The 23,146-nt window shown below is 39.9% G+C and overlaps 2 protein-coding genes across 4 annotated transcripts; one reads left to right on the forward strand and one right to left on the reverse strand.

The window, feature by feature from the left end:
• Positions 1–3,891: 3,891 nt before the first annotated feature.
• LOC115629745 (protein telomere ends associated-like) lies at positions 3,892–5,769 on the reverse strand. Of its 2 annotated transcripts, XM_030526280.1 has the most exons (6): positions 5,630–5,769; positions 5,271–5,573; positions 4,918–5,214; positions 4,782–4,856; positions 4,433–4,518; positions 3,892–4,353 (listed from the first exon to the last, which is right to left on the reverse strand). In XM_030526280.1, exons 1-6 carry the CDS (start codon positions 5,671–5,673, stop codon positions 4,310–4,312), a joined length of 849 nt encoding a protein of 282 aa, XP_030382140.1. In that variant the 5' UTR covers positions 5,674–5,769; the 3' UTR covers positions 3,892–4,309. The 2 variants fall into 2 exon arrangements, 1 of the variants encoding a protein (XP_030382140.1); XR_003995943.1 differs by lacking the exons at positions 3,892–4,353; positions 4,433–4,518 and having other exon boundaries at positions 4,784–4,856; positions 4,918–5,015; positions 5,087–5,214.
• Positions 5,770–6,477: 708 nt separating this feature from the next.
• On the forward strand, positions 6,478–17,368 carry LOC115629703 (phosphatidylinositol 4-kinase alpha). Of its 2 annotated transcripts, XM_030526223.1 has the most exons (11): positions 6,478–6,815; positions 7,013–7,226; positions 7,292–8,350; positions 9,704–9,763; positions 10,203–10,698; positions 10,775–11,740; positions 12,506–14,277; positions 14,342–15,258; positions 15,363–15,551; positions 16,265–16,511; positions 16,584–17,368. In XM_030526223.1, the coding sequence occupies exons 1-11, from the start codon at positions 6,726–6,728 to the stop codon at positions 16,967–16,969; spliced, it is 6,396 nt and encodes a 2,131-aa protein (XP_030382083.1). In that variant the 5' UTR covers positions 6,478–6,725; the 3' UTR covers positions 16,970–17,368. The 2 variants fall into 2 exon arrangements, with proteins under 2 accessions (XP_030382083.1, XP_030382082.1); XM_030526222.1 differs by lacking the exon at positions 9,704–9,763.
• Positions 17,369–23,146: the final 5,778 nt, after the last annotated feature.

Here is a 23,146-nt window from a genome sequence, read left to right on the forward strand (position 1 = left end):
CCTGCGACGCTTATTCCTCATCGACTCCAATACCTTCTTGCACACCCCACAGACCCCCCTACAGAACCCAAAACCCTTCACATTATTGTATTGGATGTGTATTTAAAAAAAAAAAAGAAAAACAATAATTTATGCTCAAGCAATAATTGCGCACACACTTTGAGATTTTTGTTTGATTATTATAGTTCATTATGTTTTATTTTATTTTTTGTTTAATAATATTCCTCCCTCCTTTTCTTGTTGTTGTGAAATGGAAGCAGCCCCAAAAACAAAAAAAAAAAAAACAATTCTTTCGGCTGCAAGTTTTTTGTTGTTAGTTTTTTAAGCTGCGAGAATAGTTTGAGAAATTTGATTTCTGATATTTAACAACAAATACGAGTATAGTTTTTGTTTGCTTGTTTGTTTGAAAATCGTTTGTTTTTTCGACCAAATAATTTAAATGATCATTTAAGTTTAAGTTTAAGAAATGAGACGAGAAGAAATGAAGATGGAAATCTTTGAAATATATCAACTAAAGCAACAACAACAACAAGTCACACTTTTATGTAAGTTTTATTTTAACTAGCTGTTGTTTAAGTTGTAAATACATAAATATATGCATATATTGAAACAAATTTATAAATATTTTTCTATATCTACCTACTACTTATACGCATATACTACATATATGCCTAGCATTCTAATTTCTAAAGTCGTCTTACAATGCAGAGCTGTAGAGCGAGGAAATTTATTTGTTTTATACCAAATACAAAATAATTTATATACATAACGTAAACACACACACACACAAACACACACACACCCACACTCACACACATACTCACATATATGTGTTTGATCGATAATCGTATAATTTTATGTTTTTTTTGTAATTTTTTTAATATTCTTAAGCTGTATTCGATGGCAAGACCCATAATAAAAACATTATAATCCACAATTAAATACTTTTATTTACTATTATTATTTTTTATTTATCAAGTATATACATATATGTACAAGAAAAAGAAGAAGACGAAGGTGAAGCAGGAGCAAACGTAAACGCGTAGGCAGTAGGAAGTGAATATTAGAAACGTGCATGCCAACCAAATTACAGATCCATGATCAAAACAATAGAGATAGTACAGCAAGTGTGTACGAGTAAATAATATGTTTGTCAAAAAACTCTTTCACATGAATCCCAAATCTTAAAGAGTGGTCTGCCGAAACGTCAACCCTATTTAAAATCCCTTGCTCACTTTTTGGATTCCAATCATTTCCCAAAACACCTTCAAATAATGTTTAGAGATGCGCCAAAACAAATCTATATGTTTGAGTCTCACCAGAAAAAGGGCCATATTTTCACAAAATCTTTCAGATGATAATGTTTCCAATCGTTTACATTATGATATTCGTTGTTGTGGACGGAAGCAGGAAACATGTTGAAAGTGAATTCAGTTTCAGAAGAATCGAATCTATAGCTGTTAATCCTATTAAAGATTTCTCGCTTGGTCTTTAGTTTTCAATCGTTTCTCTCAACTATATGCTTGTACTGAGCACCATGACTGTTACGATCCATCACTTATTATAACTATGAATTTTCTGAAACATTTTTAACTCTTCCTCAGTTTTTTGGGCGCCCAAATTTCATTCAAGGATTCGACAAGCCCAATAGTTTTTGCTGTTTATAATGCTGCCAATAATTTTGATTTTGCCGGAACATACTTTCTTATGGCTCTGTTTGTAATTTTCAATGACAATTTCTTCGTAAGTTTCACAAATAAAAAACCCTCTATAATTGCATCGTTATTATAATACTTCGTATACTTTGTCAGTTTTGGAAATAAAAAAAGTTATTTGGATGGGAAGAATTGATGATTCCCTTTTAATATTTCAAAGAAATTTAATCTCCAACTCCATCTTAAAATTTTTGTTTTTGCAAGTGTCAAAACCTATATTCTTGATATCTAATTCGACTTTATTAGTCAGGAAACTTCGCCAACCTAAATCGTTACGGTCCTGTTTCTATGATTATAGTTTTTTATACCAACAACTAAGAAGTACATCTGTAAATATAGTTTTCTATATCAACAAACGCTTCTTACATATATAGTACTTATATATTTCAAGCAGCAGTTTTATTAGTCTTCCTATAAACATAGTACAATTGTTTTCAAAATCAACAACAAATTTTTGAGTTTGAAAATATCACTCCAACAGCTTAGAACCCTATTCGGAGCAGATTTGACTTTAAGTCAACAATACATTTTGTTTCTATCTCTTCTCTTCTGTAAGGCTCTAAAGTCTTTTTACAAACTTCTAATGGATTTTATTCTGGATCTATTCTGCAGCGCAAATACTCGTATTTTTCGAATTCTATTCCATAAAATGTTTCTAGCCATATCTCCATAATTCTCTTCTCATAGGAATGAAATAACATTTTCTAAGACTTTCGAGAAAGAAAGTTACTTCAACATTATCCGTATTGACATATTTCATCTCTGTAATGCCTTAAAGTCGTCTATAACAGGCGCAATCAAGTTTATAAAAATAATCAAAAATGTTCTACATTGGCAGTACAGTTGTTTTTTTATTTTTTTGAAATTTTTGTAATCTTTCACATGCATATAGTACTATATTATATCATCTTAATTGATTGAGCACCACATTAAGTCCCAAAGATTTGCTAAATTCTGTGTAGACCAGTCTTCTTGTTCAGCCAGCTTTAAGAAATCATTTTTCTTGGCTTGGTATTATCTCTCCACTATTGTTTTGATCATGGTCGGTTATAAGTACGAGTATATATAGATCATATAGAGAAGAGCTGTTGGAATACAGTTAGTTGATGGCCACACAGACACGCGGCAGGTCAGGGAGGTTGCAGGTGGAGGGGAATGATGGCTTGACGAATTGACCAATCGAGAGAATGTGTGAGCCTTAGGCCATAATACGTATACATTATCTAGGGTACAGGAATAACAATTCAATTAAACAATTAACAATAGCAAGAGGGCAGAGCATTAAACATTAAACATACAGCATAGAGAACAGGAAACATGTAACAGAGAATAGAGAGATAGAGAGAGAGAGAGAGGGTGAAAACGAACAAAAAAAAAAAAAAAACAAACCTACAATTAGTATTAATTACTGGGTATGTCGGTCCCAACTCTACAATACACACACAATATATATACATATATATATTTCTATAAATGACTTGAACAGAAGCGGCAAACAGCAGCTAAACTAGTTTATCATGTTAAGCGCATTCAGCAATGGATCTTTATATGAATATATATCATATATAGTATATATATATATATATAGAGAGAGATGAAGGGAGAGAAATATGTATATGTGTAGGCGTAATGTATAGCGAGTTTTTGGAAAACCAAAATAACATAATAATAACAATTTTTTTGTCTTGTTTTTTTGGTTACACAAACAAGATCGAAAAACATGCATACTATATACAAAAATTTATTTGTTAACCCCCTGTATCTCGTTTGGAATTCGAGGGTCTACGCAAATGTTATCAAATCTAGCCAAAATGAATAAAAGTTTAAGTAATTTGGAATCTATATTTTTTTTCTGTTTGTTTAAGAACAGCAAAATGTTGAATTAAACAAAAAAAAAACACAGTAGCAAGAAAGAATGACAGAGAAGAACAACATACAAGTATGATTATTAATTAATTTAATAATTAGAAAAGTTACACTTTCGCAGCTCATTTTCAATTGCGAACTTGCTGTTTGCTGGATTGAGGGAACAAAACAACAATTGAAAATGGGCAGAAATGGATTGTTTGAACTAATTGAATAATTGTTTGAGATCTGCGACTCAAAGCAAAGAAATCCCACAAATTATAATAGCAACAAAAAAATGGAATAACGTCAATAAAAAGAAATTATATTGTTTATTAGGCAAATGGCCAATGGTGTTATTTATTTCAATTAAAGGCTATTTCTCTTTCGATTGCAAGATGTCTTGCAGACGATAAAAAAACGATACAAAGATTGGGTTTCAAATACAAATATTGAGCGAAATGGATTTGAAAATACAGCGAATAAGCAGGACATCAGGGACAGTCGGTGCCTCGCAAATGTCTCCAGCCACCTAATCCTAATCTATCTATAAAACAATCACATTTTAGTCAACAATCAAATGCTAAGCTAAGCGTTATATTTGTTTCATTCGCTCAGGTGTTTCCGGTCTAATGGCAGCTAGGACTACGCCTTGTAAGTCTTAGATCATCTGGATGGATCCGGTGGCAGGCAGTCTTCTTACGTGTCTCGTGAAACCACTCCTCTCTGGTTCCATAAATGTTCTTAACTTACCAGACCAACCTTTTATTCGTTTCCAAATCAGCCACAGTTTCTATGCATTACGAAACAATTTAAAATTTTATCAAGAAATTAATTCAAATAGATTTCGATTTTCATTGCATTCTACGTACCTGTTGTAGTTCTGTGTGTTTTGTTCAAATTGTGATCCGTGGATGATTCATTTTCAGGTTTCCGGATATCGTTGTTATCCTGTGGTCTGAAAATATAAAAGAGTTGCTGTTCAGTTGGGCAATATTGAAGTTTAAAGTCAAAATTCCTTGTTCTTCTTCTATTCTATTATATTACAAGCACCAAAGAACTTATCAAATCATATTAACAGTCAAATCGCAAATCGTTATTAGTTTGCCAAATTTATAATTATTGTTTACCTCAACACTCGACACTGGACTTTTTCAATTATTTAAGTTTTCCTCAAATATCTAGTCTTATTTTCTTGATACCAATTCAACAGAAACCCACCTGTTTTCCACAACGTCACTGGCCGTCTCATCTCCATCTGAGCTGCTTTCGGCGCATAAGTCTACAAATGATTTTCTGAAGAAATATTAACAAATTAGTAATTACAAGGAGCAAAGAATTTGTTCTGGACACTTACGTATTCTTTGGAGCGGTGTCTGCGGTGTGTTTTCGGGCGATTTGTAGCAATTGCGACTGTAATTCAGGAGGTGCTTTCTCAAAATTATATTTGTGTAGCTTGCGTGCATTTGGAAATATGTAGAAGGAATTGTAGTATTTGCGCAAAAGGTTTCGACAAGCGGACTCACTGGCCAGTATAGATCTGCGCTCCCTACTGCTAGTCGTCTCCTTTCTGACAAGCGACGGCAGCAGTTTGTCCTTGTTTATGTAATTCTCAAACATGTCGAACGAAACAGGAAATATGAATTTTCCGGCACTGTCATAGAGGAATAAAGCTGAATAAAACATTGTTTTATTGATCACTTAACTTACTCCCTCACTGTAACCAAATGCTCCTCCATCGGTGTCGGACTATTGCTATTAGAAGTTCTGCCCGCAGCGGGCATTGCCAACAACTTCTCCCTAACGGAGAGCGGGCAGGGTCGCACCTTAAACTCATATTGGGAGCGAATGGCGCATTCATCCTCATAAAAGGCATTGTAATAATACTTCATGCATTTGTCCAATGTTTTTATCTCAGGACCTACATCTTCGCTGAGTTGTATCTTAAAACCAATGTCCCGTAGATTTTCAATTAATTTTTCAAAGACTTCGTACGTAACAGGTGGGTTTATGCTGCTGAAACAAATGCGGTTTAACAAATCCCCGAACAATATGTGCGTTCACATTACCTTTTTGGTTGAGAGTCTAGTGTTTTATTTTTTGCAGGCGTCATTATAATATATAATGTACATATATAATATACACAGATAGTACAATACTATAAGTCAGACCAACAGTGCATTAAACACATAACGAAGCAAATATAAAATGTTGTAAGACTAGGTTGTCAGGTGGGAAATATTTCAAAGTGACGCCCAACTTAGCGCGGTTTAGGTAAATAGGTGGGTGGTACATGGTAAATGTACATATCGATAGGCCGAAATATTCGATTGACCGATAAGACCGAGGATCAATAACGGTCACCCTAAGAATTTGACAATAAATTTTAAAAAAAATTCTGCACACCTAAAGAACTTTAAATTTTTGAAAAGACTAATGTGCTATTGGAATATTATCATATTAGTACAAACATCAATGGGTCTTGAAAATTCCGTTTTTTTTAAATTTAATTATTTTCACCGCGCTGTAATAAAGTTTTAACAAATAAAAAAAGTATTTTCTAATATGTCAAAAGAATTTTATACGGCCGGTGTAGACAGTAAAAAGCTCAAAATTTAATCAAAAAATATATGAATGAATATTTTCATTGGATTTAGCGATAAGCCGCGTAGCCAAGGAAAATGAAATAGATACACATTTTTATACTCATATACATATATGCTGTTAGTGGTTTAATTAGATTAAATGCAATGTAAAGTTAGTCATTAGTCGGCTTTATTAAATTATTTATGTACATATGTACATACATAATGTACAATCGCAACGTTTGCTTGCCTAAACAGCTGTTTTTTGCTATCTCTACAACGATAACGATAGTCCGTCGATGAATCACGCAGTAAAGAGCATCGAAGCACAACGATGACTACTTAGTGCAAACGAAAATAACACAAAAATTCGAACAATTTGAACGATGACAATGTTTAGTGAAGACATCTAAGCAATTAAACAAGCCAAATAAGCCCTTAAGAGTGTGCAAATTGTTTGCAGGAGGGACCGGTGACTGCAGCATTTGCCAAAAACGCGCCCGTCGCTCCTTGGTGGTCTTGATTGTCGTCGTCGTTGGTTTCGACACCGCTGACCAGTCGAAACACTATCGCTTGAGACATGACCGCCTCGGACAAGTACACGTATCAGCGCACGGTGCTGTGTCTGGCCCGCGTCCTGGCTGGCATACAGCCAACGCCATGGGAGAAGGTTTGTGGGCAAATATTCATACATATGTAGGCGACAATTAAAAATCGACTTTTCGCACAACTAACGGCTGACCTTGAACGCAACTGACATGCGTGTGGTTTAGTGTGTGTGTGTGTGTGTGTGGGTGGGTGGGGGTGCGTGGGTTGTTGTTACATGCTCAGTGACCTTCTCATTCCATTTACATTCGTTGGACACAGGTGCAGACGCTGTTCCGCTACTGTCCGCAGGAAAATGCTGCTGGTGTATTTTGTTTGGACACACGCGCCCAGGATGCGGTCATTGCTTTGGGCATTTACTTCTTGGAAGGCGGCTGTCAACATGAATCACAAATTGTGTCCTACCTGCTGCGCCTGGCCAAGTGTCTGCCTAAAGCCGTCTGGATCGATGATGCGCGCAGCAGCAAAATGGAGCGTAAGTGGCTTTAGTGCCGACATAATCGTAATCGCCTTTAATCACAATATATGCTCCCTTTGTAGGCGTGCGCATACCTTCGGCGGAGAAGTTCAGCTTCTGCCTGAACACGCTGCTCTCAGACATTGCGGCCAAGTGTCCCGATTCGCGTGAGGAAATCATTTTGAATCAGGTGGAAACGCTGGGCGCTCTGGCACACATTGTGAAGTCGAGCAAGGATAGCAGTTCGGCGCCGCCGCCCATTATATTATGCAAGGCGACGGTGCCACTGCTCTTTGGTCTGGCACGCTCCATGGGCCGTTATGCGGGCAATGATCCACCGCTGCTTTGTCGCATCTTTCCGCCAGAGCTGCTGCCTATACAGCGACCCAGCGGACGGGATGGCAGCAATAGCAGCGGCAGTGCCACTTGTGGCGGCTCCTTCAGCTCCAGCGAACGGATCGCAACGACCCAATTTCGACCCATTATACCGCGCTCCATGTCCGGCAGCTTGTCGGCCCAGACAGCGGATGCAGCGCACGATGGACGGCCCAGACAATTCAATTATATTGGCTGCAAACAGAAGCCATCACTGCACAGCTACTTCTCTGTGCCGTACGATCCACGCACGCACTTCTTCACCCGCTATGGCTCCAGTTTCAATCAGTTTCCTAATATGCGCGTCTGTGAGACGCCAACAAAGTGTGGGCCCCGACCGCTGTATCGTGTGCCGCCCTTTCCCATCCAGCACTTGCAAACCATATTCGCCGTTTCCAAAAAGCTGCTCACCAAGGACACGCTCGAGCATCTGGATGAGCAGGCCAGCGACATATTCTCGCTGCATCAAATCAAGGGATACTGCTACAAGAGCTTCTCAGAGACCCTCAATCTAGTGCTGGTCACGTTGTTGCGCGAGTTGTTGCAGCATCAGGTGGATTTGCCAACACCCTTTACCAAGGACGTGCAAGAGTTTGTCAAACGATTGTTTCTCAATGGCCAAACGGAGCTGCAGAACAAGCAGCAGGATCAGGAGCGTGAGAGACGCGAAGAGAACGGCATTACCGTTGTCAACAAATACAAAGTCAATGTGATGGCCAATGCGGCCTGTGTTGATCTCCTTGTGTGGGCCATACGAGACGAAACCGGTAAGTTGGTGGCTATTCCACTGCATCTTAAATGTATGCGGCAATCGCTGGTCTATATCCTATACCCCATCAGCCAAAAAAAAAATAAGTAAATTAAGTGGATCTTAGTATGTGATTTGGGCAACATTTCTACCTTTGTCTGTCTGAACAATTGGGCTTTGCGAGGGGTAAACAATACAGCAATTAATATTAAAATTTCCATTCGTTAAAATCGCTAACAGAACACAAATTAAATCAAGTTTCAGTAAACCATGACATTTAACAAAATAAGGCTAACATTTGAGACCGAAGTTTGAGATTGAAGAAGATTCTATGCGGAAAATCTTGACGTTTGAAGATAGTAGCATACTTTTTTTTTCTACTTGATGAATCTCTTTTCTTAAGAACCTTCTTATATATAGAATATGATCTATCTTCTCCAAACGTAACTATCACCTGAACAGAATAAAGATAACATTTAAGGCTGAAGATTGAGATTGAAGAAGATGAAGATTAAAGATTCTATGCGGAAAATCTTGACGTTTGAAGATAGTAGCATAGTTTTTTCTCTTTGATAAATATATTTTCTTAACAACCTTCCTCAACAAAATAAAGATAACATTTAAGAATGAAGATTGAGATTAAAGAAAATTAAGATTAAAGATTCTATGTGAAAAATGTTGGCGAATATAATAACATACTTTATTTCTTTCTGATTGAAATTTCTCTCCAAAGAACGTTCTTTTTATATAGCGATATAATCTGTTATTACTAGTTGGATTATTAAAGAAAATAAAGCTAGCATAGGTGACTGAAGATTGAGCTTGAAGATGGAGATTAAAGATTCTGTTAAAGGCATATACAAATCTCTGTTCAACACTAAATAGGATTAGGCTTTCCAGTAAAGTGCAGAAATATTGTATAGGGGGTACAGTGTATTCCATACTCTTGCATTTTTTAAGCATAATGAGGCCCTATTCTCGATTCGTCATACAATCAAATGGGGCGAAATTGAATTTTCTTGATTGTTGTCAGCTTTTCACAGAGTAAGAGAATCCCTCGAAATAATTTCAGTATCGCAGGAAGCCTAAAAATCTTTATATAACTTTTCAAAATATCCACACTAATTTACTTTACTTTTTAACATTGGATGATGTATTTTCTTTACATTTTATAGACTTTTGTATGCTATTATAGATCTGTCTGGAATTGATCTGTGATCAAAATCAGAGACACCTCTCGATGGCTGGGGTATGGGATATATAGTACTTATATTCTATGGTCGGTCGCATTCGACTATTTGGCTCTCTTTTGTTTTTGTCATCGAGTTGTTATTTTTGTTACCTTTTTTTTTCTTCACGGGCTATTTTTCAGTTGACGCCGACTATAACGTGCCATCCTTGCAGAATGGCTTGCATTTTTTGTTGAAGAAAGGTCAATAGCCGCCAAAGGCAGCGACAACTTTTGCGTTCGTTAATTTTGTTGCGTTTCGTTTATTTGAGTTCCCGCCATTCATTTCTTTCATATCAAAGATTCCCCAATTTCTATTTTGCTCTCGTTCTTGTTGTTGTTATTATTATTATTATTATTATTACTATTATTGTTTTGTTCTGTTCTTTTCATGGCATGCGCGTCCATCTGGTCGCCCCATCGTGCATGTCACTCTCTCCTCCTACTGTCTGCATTCTCTTCGAGCTCAGCCTTCTTTGCCATTCTCTCCATCATGGCTAGTAGATTGTTTGTCATCCAGAATGCACCTACCAAAGCCCGTTTGTAGTTTTTTTCCAGCACATAAACACATACATATGTATTATATACTGCATCATCATATGTGCCGCTCTAATTTTAAATTTGATTCGATCTCTCTCCACAGAGGCCGACAAGCTGTGCGGACGTCTCTCGCAGAAGCTTAATCTGGTATTAAGCCATAAGATCGTCATGGATCACATGCCGCTGCTGATGGTCTGCTTGGAGGGTCTCGGAAAATTGGCCCAGAAGTTTCCCAACATTGCGGGCACTTCGATCTCGTATCTGCGCGACTTTCTCGTCGATCCCAGTCCCATTCTAGGCAAGCTACATGCCCATGCCATGCAAACATTGGCCCTACAGAAGAAGGAAAAGGAGTTGACACCATTCAAGATTGTTGTCCAGAACTCAGATTCGCGTGCCGTTGTCGATATTTTTGGCGAAAACCAAAAACAGGTTGGCACTGGTCGTTCCGGGCATGCGGCCTTCGAATCATTACGCGATGCAGCTATCGAGAATCTGAGCATAGCTCTGCGTGCAGCCCATACGCTTGATCAGTTCTGTGTTCCGGCTCTTGTAGCGAATGTCTCCAATCGTCTATTCACCGCCGAAAAACATGAGAGGTAAGCAAGGACTGCCATCAGTTAAAGGAGGTAGTTAGATAATGTCTACTTATTTGTTGGCTTTTGTATTTTCCAGCGAATCTACGCTGGTGAGCCTCAATATAATAGTGATGTTGGGCCATGTGGCTGTCGCATTGAAGGACACCTCGAAGACCACACAGAACATTCTGCAGTTCTTCATTCAGCGCTTCTGCAAGGTGCCATCGGAGCAGAACGCCCTCATTGTGGATCAGCTGGGCTGCATGATCATCTCGCAGTGTGAGACGCATGTCTTTGATGAGATCATGAAGATGTTCTCACGCGTTACGGTGCAGTCGGCCTCGCTGGCATACACCTCGGATCCGGAGCATCGCAAGCAGTTCCACCATGTATCCGATGCTGTGGTTAATGCGTTGGGAAACATTGCGGCCAATATACAGGGAGATGCCGAAATGCTGGAGCTGCTGGGTAAGTTGCTGGAGCTCTTTGTGCAGATCGGACTGGATGGTGAACGATCGTATGATAATACGCCGGGCGCCCAGAAGGCCAGTTCGAGGGCCGGCAATCTGGGAATGCTAATACCGGTAATTGCGGTGCTGGTGCGTCGTCTGCCGCCCATCAAGAATCCCCGCATGCGTCTGCACAAGCTCTTCAAGGATTTCTGGGTCTATTGTGTGGTCATGGGCTTCACAAATGCCCGTCTCTGGCCAGCAGACTGGTATCAGGGAGTACAACAGATTGCGGCCAAATCGCCGCTCCTCATTTCACAAACGGCCCACAAATCAGATATGCGGGAACTCAACTACACGCTGGCCATCAAGAGTGATTCGGTTAATGAGCTGCGCAGCCAAATTTTGGTCCTGCTGGAACACTCATCGGACAATGTGGCGACGGCCATCAATAAGTTGACCTTTGCCCAATGTACATACCTGCTGAGCGTCTATTGGTTGGAGATGCTGCGTGTCGAGAACGCCGACGAGCCCAGCCTCGAGCCGATTATGAGTTATCTGTGTGACACCGCACTCCAAAAGGATAAATCAGGCATCTGGCAGTGCGTCAAATGGTGCGTATTGAACATTTTCTCGTCCCCATTAATTGATATTCTTTATATCTTGTACCCAATGGGTAAAACGGTATGTGAGTGTACATGTAACACGCAGAAGGAGGCGTGCAGATCCCACAAAGTATATTATTCTCGATCAGTATGACAAGACGAGTCGATAGTCTGTTTGTCTGTATGAACGCAGGGATCTCAGCAAGTACAAGAGCTAGAATAACTAAACTTGGTATCGAGGTTCCCCTAAACGCTAGGCAGATCAAGTTTGTTTTACTTTTCGTTTCTGATGCACCCCCCACCTCCCCGGCTATTAGATTTTTCATAACTCCCGTAATTTTTGAAATTTCGAACTTAAATTTGGTAATTAGGTTCGCTTAGTGATTATGTGTCTAATTTAATTAATTTAATTTTGAAAATTTATTTTTTTTTATTCTTTTAATTATTTTATATTATTTTTTTTTTTTATTGTCCGCTCGACTTTAGCATTCCTTTATTGTTTTCAAACTACATATTTTTATAATGCACTATTGAAGTTTTTTTTTGAATTCTTTCCAAAGAGTAGCTTCAATTCTTAATCAAGAATTCGAATAGTCTGTAGAATCTCCTTTAAGAACGATCAAGAATAGTTTAGCAGAATATGAATATTGGAGCTCTCTACTTTAAAAAAGAGGCGAGTGTTTATCATTCTCCTCTAAAAACTCATAAATTGCACACTAATAGATTCTCGACCATTTCTTCGCTTTATTTCGCTTTATTATTATTATTATACAGCGTTGCCGATCAGGTGTTTGAGAAGTTCCGTAATGTGTTGTATGCCCATGACGAGATCCGAGAGAAGGTGTTGGAGTCGCAGGCCACGCTGCTGCTCGTCTATTTCAATCACATACACAAACAAATACAACTGGTGGCTGATCAGTATTTGTCCCAGTTGGTCGATCGTTTTCCGCACTTGCTGTGGAATCGACGTGTGCTTTGGTGCATGCTAGACATACTGCAGTTGTTGGCCTATTCGCTAACCCTTGATCCCAACGAGGAGACGCCCACGTTGCGCGTGGTCTCCACACCCTACACGTTGCAGTTGATGGATTCGTTGCCGGCACGTGAGCTGCGTCTGAAGGACTTTGCCGACCGTTGTCAGGGCATTGTGAACGAGGCGATGAAGTGGGCGCCACGCTCCACACGTTCGCACCTGCAGGAGTATCCCAACCAAATACCAACGCCGGTGCTGGCGCATCACAGTGGTTTGGCATTGGCCTTCGATTCGGTGGTGAACAGCAGTGCTATGCATCCAGCAAGTGCGCTGAACACGGTCGCCAATAAACGTCCCAACTGCGTCAATTCGGACACGCCGCGTTTCGTGTCCGTGCTGTGTCTGCGCAGCAAATATGCCGGCGAGATCTCTGGCCTGTTGTCGGTGCTGAGCGAGGAGGACAAAGTGGGTCTGGCGGAGCGCCTGGTGAAGGATGTGTGGGGCGCATGTGCTGAGAAGAGCGATGCCCGACATCGAGGGGCATTGTGGCGTGCCACGGCCTACCTCATTATATGTGCCGAAATCGATCGGAAACTGTTGCATGCGGTCGCGACATCGCAGGTGGAACTATTTACAGAATCGGCGATGGAGACGGCCGTGGAGTGCTGGCAATGGGTGTTGACAGCGCGCCAGGATCTCGAATTGTGTTTCATACAAGAAATGGTGAGTGCCTGGCAGACAACCTTTGAGAAGCGCATGGGCCTCTTTGCCTGGGAAATGGAGATCACAAATCCGTTGGCCGCCTACGACGGTTGCAAGCTCGTGTCCAAACCCATACTGATAGCACCGCACCTGATTTGGCTGCAGCTGCTCTCAGAAATGGTGGACACGGCCAAGTATTGCAATCGTGACAAGGTCGAGATGTTCTGTCTGCTGTTGCATCGCTGTCTGCCCATATTGAAGAATTCGCGTCAGAATCGTCAGGTGTCGACAGTCGGCTGTCGCTTCAAGCTGCTGCAATGTGGGCTGTCGTTGTTGCAGGGCAACACCATTCCCAAGTCGCTGGCACGAAATATTTTGCGCGAGCGCATCTACTCCAATGCCCTCGACTATTTCTGCGGCCCGCCCACATGTCCCAATCAGAGTCGGGAGCAGCTGCTCGATGATATACTGATATTGCTCAAGTTCTGGCAGACGATGCGCAGCGAAAAGAAGCATCTGGTTACCTCCGAGGTGGGGGACTATGATATTACAAATGTTTCGGTTAGCTCCACCCAAATGCTGGCTGTGAAAGCTAATCCAGAGACGGCGTCGCTGATTAGTGGCGGTGCCGATTATACGCGTTCCATGTCCGCTACCGGCAATACTGGCGGCTGGTACAACACCATTCCCCACTCCACGTCGACGCTATCCAAGCGCTCGAATCGTTCCAAGCGGCTGCAGTATCAGAAAGACTCCTACGACAAGGATTACATGAAGAAACGTAATCTAATACTGGAGTTGCTCGCCGTTGAAATTGAATTCCTTATCACGTGGTATAATCCCAACAGCCTGCCGGATCTTATAGTGCCAGGTAAGTGTTTAGTCTGCCTAAAAAGTTAGAAACCCCTGCTGAAACGCACTCCTAATCTTTCCAGGCGAGGAGCAAATCACGGAGTGGCGCAATCGACCGTACAAGCCGAATGTGTGGCGCGATTATGCTCGCCTTGCATGGGGCTATAATCCTGCGCTCGCCGTCTTCCTGCCGCAACGCATTAAGAACGCTGAGACCATTGACGAGGAGGTTAGCCGTCTAGTCTGCTCTGATCCCATCGCTGTCTGCCACATACCCGAGGCGCTCAAGTACCTGTGCACCACCAAGAACCTGTTGCAGGAGAGTCCCGATCTGGTCTACATACTCTCCTGGTCAGCGGTTACACCCATACAGGCATTATCCTACTTCTCCCGCCAGTATCCATCGCATCCACTGACCGCACAGTATGCGGTAAAGACGCTCAGCTCGTATCCCGCCGAATCGGTGCTGCCGTACATTCCCCAATTGGTTCAGGCGCTGCGTCACGACACCATGGGCTATGTGGTTGAGTTCATCAAAAATATATCGAAACGCTCCCAAATTGTGGCCCATCAGCTTATCTGGAACATGCAGACGAACATGTATATGGATGAGGATCAGCAGCATCGTGATCCCAATCTGTATGAGGCGCTCGATGCGCTCTCACAAAACATAATCGCCTCGTTCTCGGGGGCGGCAAAACGTTTCTATGAGCGTGAATTTGATTTCTTTGGCAAAATCACCGCAGTCTCGGGTGAGATTCGTTCCTTTCCCAAGGGTATTGAGCGGAAGAACGCTTGTCTGGCGGCGCTTAGTCGCATCAAGGTGCAATCGGGTTGTTATCTACCCTCAAATCCAGAGGCAATGGTCCTGGATATCGACTATAGCAGCGGTACGCCCATGCAGAGTGCGGCCAAGGCCCCATATCTGGCCCGATTTCGTGTCTATCGTTGCGGCATAAATGAGCTCGAGACGCGTGCCATGGAGGTGTCTAATAATCCAGTGAGTGTGCTCTCTTTTTCCAACTCTCTCCCTCTCCCTTTTTGGGTCTCTCTCTCTCTCCCTCTATCTTATGTTCATGCTCATGCTGACTCGCTCTTTCATAGAACTCGCAGGAGGACGCAAAAATGACACTGGGTGTAGAGTCGTGGCAAGCGGCTATTTTCAAGGTGGGCGACGACGTTCGTCAGGATATGCTGGCCCTCCAAGTGATAACCATATTCAAGAATATCTTCCAACAAGTAGGACTGGATCTGTTTCTGTTCCCCTATCGCGTTGTCGCTACAGCTCCCGGCGTAAGTATTGAAGCAATGGATGCTCTTCTATAGATTCAAAGGGTGTTACTAGTAAGTCCAAACATGCCGTGTAGTGCGTGTAATAGGCGGAGAGAGGCGTGGCACAGCCTAATTCTGTTTTCACACGGTCTTTTTTTACACGATTTTGATATAACACGGATTGAAAATTAAAAATTTCATATACATTTCTTTAGAGATAAGGAAGCAATTACCTATTTTTGCATAAGATCAATGTCTTTTTTTACACGGTTGTTTCTGGAACCAATCTACCGTGTAAAAACAGAATCAGGTGTACATATATAATCAGATGAGGCGAATCGACATGTTCCTTCGTTTGGTTTTCTGTTGCCAGCTTTTGAAGTCATTAGGGAAACCAAACTGGACACGTATACTTATCCAGATGCAGACACACCATATATGGCTTCAATATTTTATAGAGCTACTATAGGTTCGATCGGCGCTATGTTCGCACACACTTAGCAAAAAGCATTTGTGTTCGTGAAGGAAGACAACTAAGTAAATATATATCTAAATCTAAATAATCGAAAGTTTTATGGAAATCGGTGCACTATATGACTCACTTAGTAGAATAACTTTTATGTTGATTGGTGCCACATACATACTCGTAGTTTATTTAAGTTTTGCGGAGGGTTGTCAGGACCTTAGCGCTCTACATATACATATGTATATTCCATTTTTGTGTTGCATTACAGTGCGGCGTCATTGAGTGCGTGCCGAATGCCAAGAGTCGCGATCAACTGGGAAGGCAGACAGATTCCGGTCTATCCGAGTACTTCCAACATCAATATGGGGACGAGAGCTCCAAGGAGTTTCAGGCAGCGCGCGCCAACTTTGTGAAGAGCATGGCCGCCTATTCGCTGATTGGCTATCTGCTCCAGATCAAGGACCGACACAATGGCAATATCATGATTGACAAGGATGGGCACATCATACACATTGGTAAGGGACTGCCGGCATGCGGGATTGTTCTGTTTGTTAAACTCATACTCCTGTTTGATTCCTGTTTTACAGATTTCGGATTCATGTTCGAGTCGTCGCCGGGCGGCAACATCGGCTTCGAGCCGGATATGAAGCTAACCGACGAAATGGTGATGATTATGGGCGGCAAAATGGAGGCGCCCGCCTTCAAATGGTTCTGTGAGCTGTGCGTTCAGGCCTTTCTGGCCGTGCGCCCCTACCAGGATGCCATTGTATCTCTGGTCTCGCTTATGCTGGACACGGGCCTGCCGTGCTTCCGTGGACAGACGATAAATTTACTTAAGCAGCGTTTCGTTGCCACTAAAAATAACAAGGAGGCGGCCGCACACATGCTGGCCGTTATCCGCAACTCGTATCAGAATTTCCGTACACGTACCTATGACATGATCCAGTACTATCAGAACCAGATACCCTATTAGATACAAATAATGTGACTTAGTTTGGGTGAGCGGGGTATAACGATCAATAGCCAAATGCTGTATTATTTTGTTCTTGTTTCCACTTTTGTTTTCATTCTTTTTTTATTTGTGGTCAGTCTTTATTGTATTTACATATTACATGTTTATAATCGAAGAAGTTTTACGATACTTGCTAAACCAATTATAGGGCAATATGTTGAATAATGTATCTGTTAACTACATATATATACATATTTATATATATATATATACATACTTAAAGTAACGGTTCAAGTTACAAACTGCAAAATTAGTAGTGGTGTGAGGGCATACATAATTCCATATAATATAAAAATATTCTTATATATTTATCTATTGTATTTATTATGTGTGTGTATATTAAAAAAGAAAAAAACTTGTTTTTTGGGAAAATTAATTAAAACAAAGAAGTTTGAAAATTCTTTGCGCGGTTTCTTTTGGTTAAGTTTAAATGTAACGTCTGCAAACACAAGTTCTTGAAGAGTTAGTTAAAAGACGACAGCGGCAGTCTGGCAAGGCCGTTTGTGGATGAAGCCAGTGTTGCATAGGGGTGTGCAGTGCTGCATAGCATCGCGAAAGTGTGCCATCGGAAAATTATGTACTATATACGCATACGCCTACAAATCGAATAATTATCGGGCAATGTTCTTTTCATTATCATTCGTTTGCTTTGGCATTCCATTCGTTTTTTAGTTGCCTCTCATACACGAATGGACGTGGACGCACGCGCGGCGCATATTATTTTTCGTTTAGTGAAAGTGTAAGTAGTTACCTCTGCTGTGGTTGTTGTGCACAATACACACACAGCCGCCGCCATATTAAAATGGCAAAAAAGTAGTCGATAAAAACATAATCTTACCCATTCAAATGTCATTTATTATTGCAATTTTACGCCAATACAAAGTGCTGTACAGCGTGAGCAGCGAGACGCACGCGTCTGTTAAGAGTAATTAGAACGAAGCAATGAAATGTACAAAGAAAAAAGAAGCAAAGAAAACTCAAAGCTGCGAGCAGTGTGAAAAAACTTCATAAAACCCATCAAAAAATCCGAAACGGAAATGAAAAGTGCTTGTAAGTGCAATCGCATTGTTAATTGTGCGAAAACTCTGTGAAGAAGTGCCGCAAATAAATACAAAAAAATATATAAATTTCTGTACAAAAGAGTTTTTTTTAACGACAACGACGTCGAAAAAGTATATGCGGAAGCAAGGTGTAGCAAAAGACGAAACGAAAAAAGGCAACGGCAGCAGCAGCAGCAGCACACTAACTACGTGTGTGTGTGTTTTTTTAGTGTGGCCGTTTGTATGGAAGCATGCGTACGTGTGAATGTATTTGTATGCGTGTGGCAGCTTCTCTCTGTATGTATGTGTGCGTGAGGCGGCGGCGGCGACAGTGACAGCGTAGCTAAAAGAAAGCATTGAAATACATACATACATATGTGAAAAAGCAGTCGAAAAGAAGAACGAAATGGTGAAAGAAAAATTATATACATGCATAAATGAAAACCACCAAATCTAACATTTATTTATTTAAATAAATAAGCGGCAGCGCACACATGCAAAAACGTATATGTATGTATATATATGCATGTGTGCGGTTTTTCGCTCTCGTTGCTGTGTCTACTAGAAAATGTGTTTGAAATGTTTTTTTTTCTCTGTTATTTGTTGGAAATGCACGCAGAATGGCTAAAACCGACCATTCTTTTTAAATATACACCCTAGCACACGAACACACACACATGCGATCGATCGGTAAATGTGTGTGCGTGTTGAAAATGTGTTATTTTTTTCTTTTTTTTGATAATGCCAAAAAGAAATGAAATTGCGTTACACAAGCGCCTGCCTGCCGCCTGACGAGGTGAACAAGTGCCATAATCGCTCGTTTGTGTCCGTGTTCGTGCCTCGCTGTCTCTCTATGGGTGTGCGTGTGTGTGTGTGTGTGTATGAGTATGAGCCAGTGCCAGGGTGTGCGTGTGTTTTTTTAATAATCAATTTTTTTTCTAGTGTTGTAAAAATATATTTTTAAAAAAGGCAACAACAACAAAATGTCCAGCAGAAAAATTCGCTAAATGCAAACGAGATAGCAAAGAAAAATCTAATTAACAATTAACACTGCCCAGCTGCAATGCTGCGCTGCTCTCTGCCGCGTCGCAACGCGCCTTGCCTTGCCTCTGTTTGCGTGCCTGCCTGCTCGCCTACACCGTCGTCGTGCTGCCGCTGCACAGTGGTTGAAAGCCAAGTGAGTGAGTAGTGAAAATAAATACCAATGCTCGCACCCTTCAACATCACATACATACATAAATATGAAAATATGTACGCAAATAGGCATTATTCGAGTGTGACCGCAAGATTAAGATGTGGAAAAGGGTTTCAAAAATCCCAGAATCGTGACATTATACGAATTATATGATTATGCTCCAGTGATATGAAAAAAAGGCTAGAAATCGCATTGTTGACGTAAAGTGTCTGAAAAATGAAACAAAACAAAATACTTCGCATGGTTAAGGAAGCTTTCCACTTAAAAGTATAATTTGTGCGATCGAGATCTGTAAAGAAAACTAACAAATTTTAAACAAAATGTAACAACTCGATCGAACCGAGTTTTTTAATGTTCACAATTTCGCGAACATTAGTAAATCGCATTTACGGATGAGCCACAGGCCAATCATTTTTTTTAATTTCCTAAAATGATGCCTGTGATTTATTTGAAATTTGGTTAGGATTATTGATATTCTGATTAGGATATTGAAGTTTTCTCAGTTATTGAAATCTTTACTACTGATGTTCGCAATATATCTTTTGGTGTCTTAAGTTCTAAAAGCAAAAATCCTTTACTATTATAGTCATATGCTTTAAGACCCTGATAGGTTTTACGAATTAAAATTGTGTCATGGCTTTATTAAGCTAATTTAGGTAGCCAAAATGTTAAAAACGCTAATAAAGAGCATTTTGTCTTTTCGTTCGTAGGCTATATTTTCAATTCACACATGCAACTAGTGTCTTAGAAGTACTGTAAGGAATTCACTTTCGAATAACAGAACTCTGGATTGAGAACTTACACAATTGATGGCCAGATTCCATTACAAGCCTTATTTAGACGAGCAACTCACAAAATGTTGAAAACTGCTTCATTGAAGTTGACAATTTCAGAAGCTATCTACATCCAAAGCAATCATTCTCTTAGAGATTTTGTTTTAAATCGAAGACGATATTAAAGATATATCACTGAAGCGCAAAAACATCTCAAAAAGCCTTGTAATTTATATAGTTTGGGTGATGATTACAAAGCATAACAAAATTCGACATTCTGGTCGCATTATAAGCATATTTAATTTCAAAATTTTTATTAAAAAAAAAAATTTATTTAATTTTTGCCCGTTAAAAACACGATCGAGTTAAAACAAACGTATAGTTCAAGGTATAGGTTCAAGGCTTATGCTTTCACAATTCTAATTATTCTATTCAATTCTAATTCGAATTAAACGTCTTTCTAATATAGATAACTATGCATTTATTGACTGATATTTAAATGTCGTATCGTTAATTAATTGTAGGAAATAAAGCCAAATAAGATGAATGAATTGTTTTGAATAATTACATAATTAATAAACATTTGATGAAGCTAAACGATAATATAAAATGAACAAATTGTTGTATATAGTGAAGAAAAGTGTTAAACAAAAATGTTTCTGCACACTCAGAGTCATTTTATAATCACGTTTCGCATTTATATTGAAATAAACTGTCCCAAATCACATTTTGCATCACAAGAAAAGCACAAGAAATTGAAATTAGATTTACATTTTTGAAAGTACATACAAGTATATCTAAAAATTATTTCATTATTTTTGTTTTCGCACTAATCCCTCAATTGTGTACATTATTTTGAAGCGAAAAAGAATACCGAAATTATATGCATTGTTAGATTTGGAATTAACGTAATATCAGAAAAACTGACTATTATTATTGTACATGTGTGTGGAATTCTTTCTCATGTCTCATAGAATTGGGAACTTGTCAACGTGTCCCATTCAAGAATAATATTTATAGTACAAGTTGCAATCTTACTAAATAAACAATAATTTGCTTTAATAGCTTTGAGACACTTCGATTGTTGTAAGAAAAATTGCAGTTTTTTCTTTATAAATAAAGCTCTCAATGTCAAAATGCATATAAGCTGTTTATTAATTATTTGTCGATCGTGCTGACACGCAGGTCTTGAATGTGCGGATAGTGCCGGTGGTGCCATCAATAGCTCTCCACCTCTAGTTGGCATTTGACTTTAAATGGTTCACAACGCAAATGTAACTTGCACCACTGTGCTGTGCAGCTGCGTTGCGTGCTGCTGCCAATGCTGCTGGTGCTACTCTCGTTTTGTTGCGTTGCGTTGCACTGTGGCGACGGCGGCATTTCCATAAAGCGTACGCTCATTGGTCGCTGAACGGGGCGGTCAAAGGAATTTAAATTAAATAAAATGAAATTTGTGCAAAAATTCTTTGTGATGTGCTGTTGTTATAGTCGCAGTCGCCGTCCCGCTGTCGTTGCAAAGTGCAATGTTTGCGTTGAATGTGACATTGAAAAAGACAATACACTCACTCACACACACACACACACACATATGCAGTGGCTAAAAGGCATTAGTACAGCTAATCAGTAGGTAGGGTAGGGTAGGGTAGGGGTGTGCGTGTGTGCATGTTATTTACTCTTCACAAAGTTTCAAATAATATCAGAGTTGCGCCGTCAAATTCCAGCTGGTATGCATGTATGTGTGTGCGTGTTGCTATGAAAACTTATCAAATACATATAGGTACATATGTTTGTAATCAGAAATTGTCCGGAAATCCCCAGTAAAAATATTACCGCCGTTTTGCGTCGCAATGCAATCGTCATAATTAAAGGCGGCTGCAGTGAGCACAAGCGAGATGGCATGAGGAGCATATAGGCCAGAGTTGTCAGCTTCCTGTAAAGATTTGTGTGTTTGTGTGTGTGCGCGCTTGGCAACACAACAGTTAGCAGCAGCAGTTCTTTTAAAACAAGTTGAAAGCCTTAGTTTTTTAAAATATATGTATGCATGTAATCACAGCTGTTTGCATGCACGCGTGTGTGTGTGTGTGAGTTTGCGGCACTTTGTATTACGTTGGCAACACTTTCACGCCTGCGTTGTCCTTCGCTGCATGACATTCCGATGCGCTGTCGTCGCTATCGTCGTCGTTGCTAACGAACATGTATCGATTATTTCCAAAGCGCTGCTCCTTCTCTGTGTGTGTGTGTGTGTGTGTGTGTGTGTGTGTATGTGTGAGTTTGTGCCCTCCCTGTCACATGTTTCTAGGCAGTTGCCAAAGACTGCATTACATGGAACACTTATCACTGTATGGGTATTCCTGATTTCGATTTCGTTAAAGTAAACCAAAACTTTCAACTTTTTGGCTTTTCTCGTATTTCAGATTTGACATTGCTGAACAGCTGTTCATATATGTATATGTAGCTTTGAATTAAAATCACAACAAAAACATTTAAACATATGTTAATATATTTGTGGTTGAATTGCAAAGAATGTAACGACGAAGGACTGAATTATTTGCTGAAAAACGAAAACAAAAAAACGCTCGCTATATAGCCTTAACTGGTTGTTTATTTTGTTTATCTTCCTCCAGTTTAATATGGTTTGAAAAGTATTAAAATAGTTTATAAATATATTAAATAAGTTTGAGAAACGACAATTTTCGGTAGAACTAGAAAAATGGAATAGAACTCCATAAGAATGAACCAAAGTAAAAGCTTTCAATACAAAAAAAAAACTGAATCTCCGACTTGGTGGGGGAAGGTTTAGTAGCCAGTCCAGCAAGTTATGATCGTAAGCAGCTGAAGAGATATTATTTGAGAGGTTTTATTTATATGTATACCTCTGTTCCTAAATCGCTTTGATTGATCGTGTTCCAAAAATTCATTAACAGCAATACAACTTTTGTGGTTGCCCGGCTTTTTTTTTGCAATATTTTTGATGTATGGTTGCCGCCTTGAACAGTTTTGAAAACGTTTAAAGGAATTTCCAGGAATACCCTTTTACCCAGCAGCCAGCCTGCACTATATTCTCGTCTCTATTCCCGTTACTCTTTGACCCTTCATTATTCTCCTTTGGACAGTCTCTTCCACTAGTTGC

Source organism: Scaptodrosophila lebanonensis, unplaced genomic scaffold (assembly GCF_003285725.1).
Source record: "Scaptodrosophila lebanonensis strain 11010-0011.00,11010-0021.00 unplaced genomic scaffold, SlebRS2 tig00000163-arrow-arrow-pilon, whole genome shotgun sequence".
Taxonomy (NCBI): Eukaryota; Metazoa; Arthropoda; class Insecta; order Diptera; family Drosophilidae; genus Scaptodrosophila; species Scaptodrosophila lebanonensis.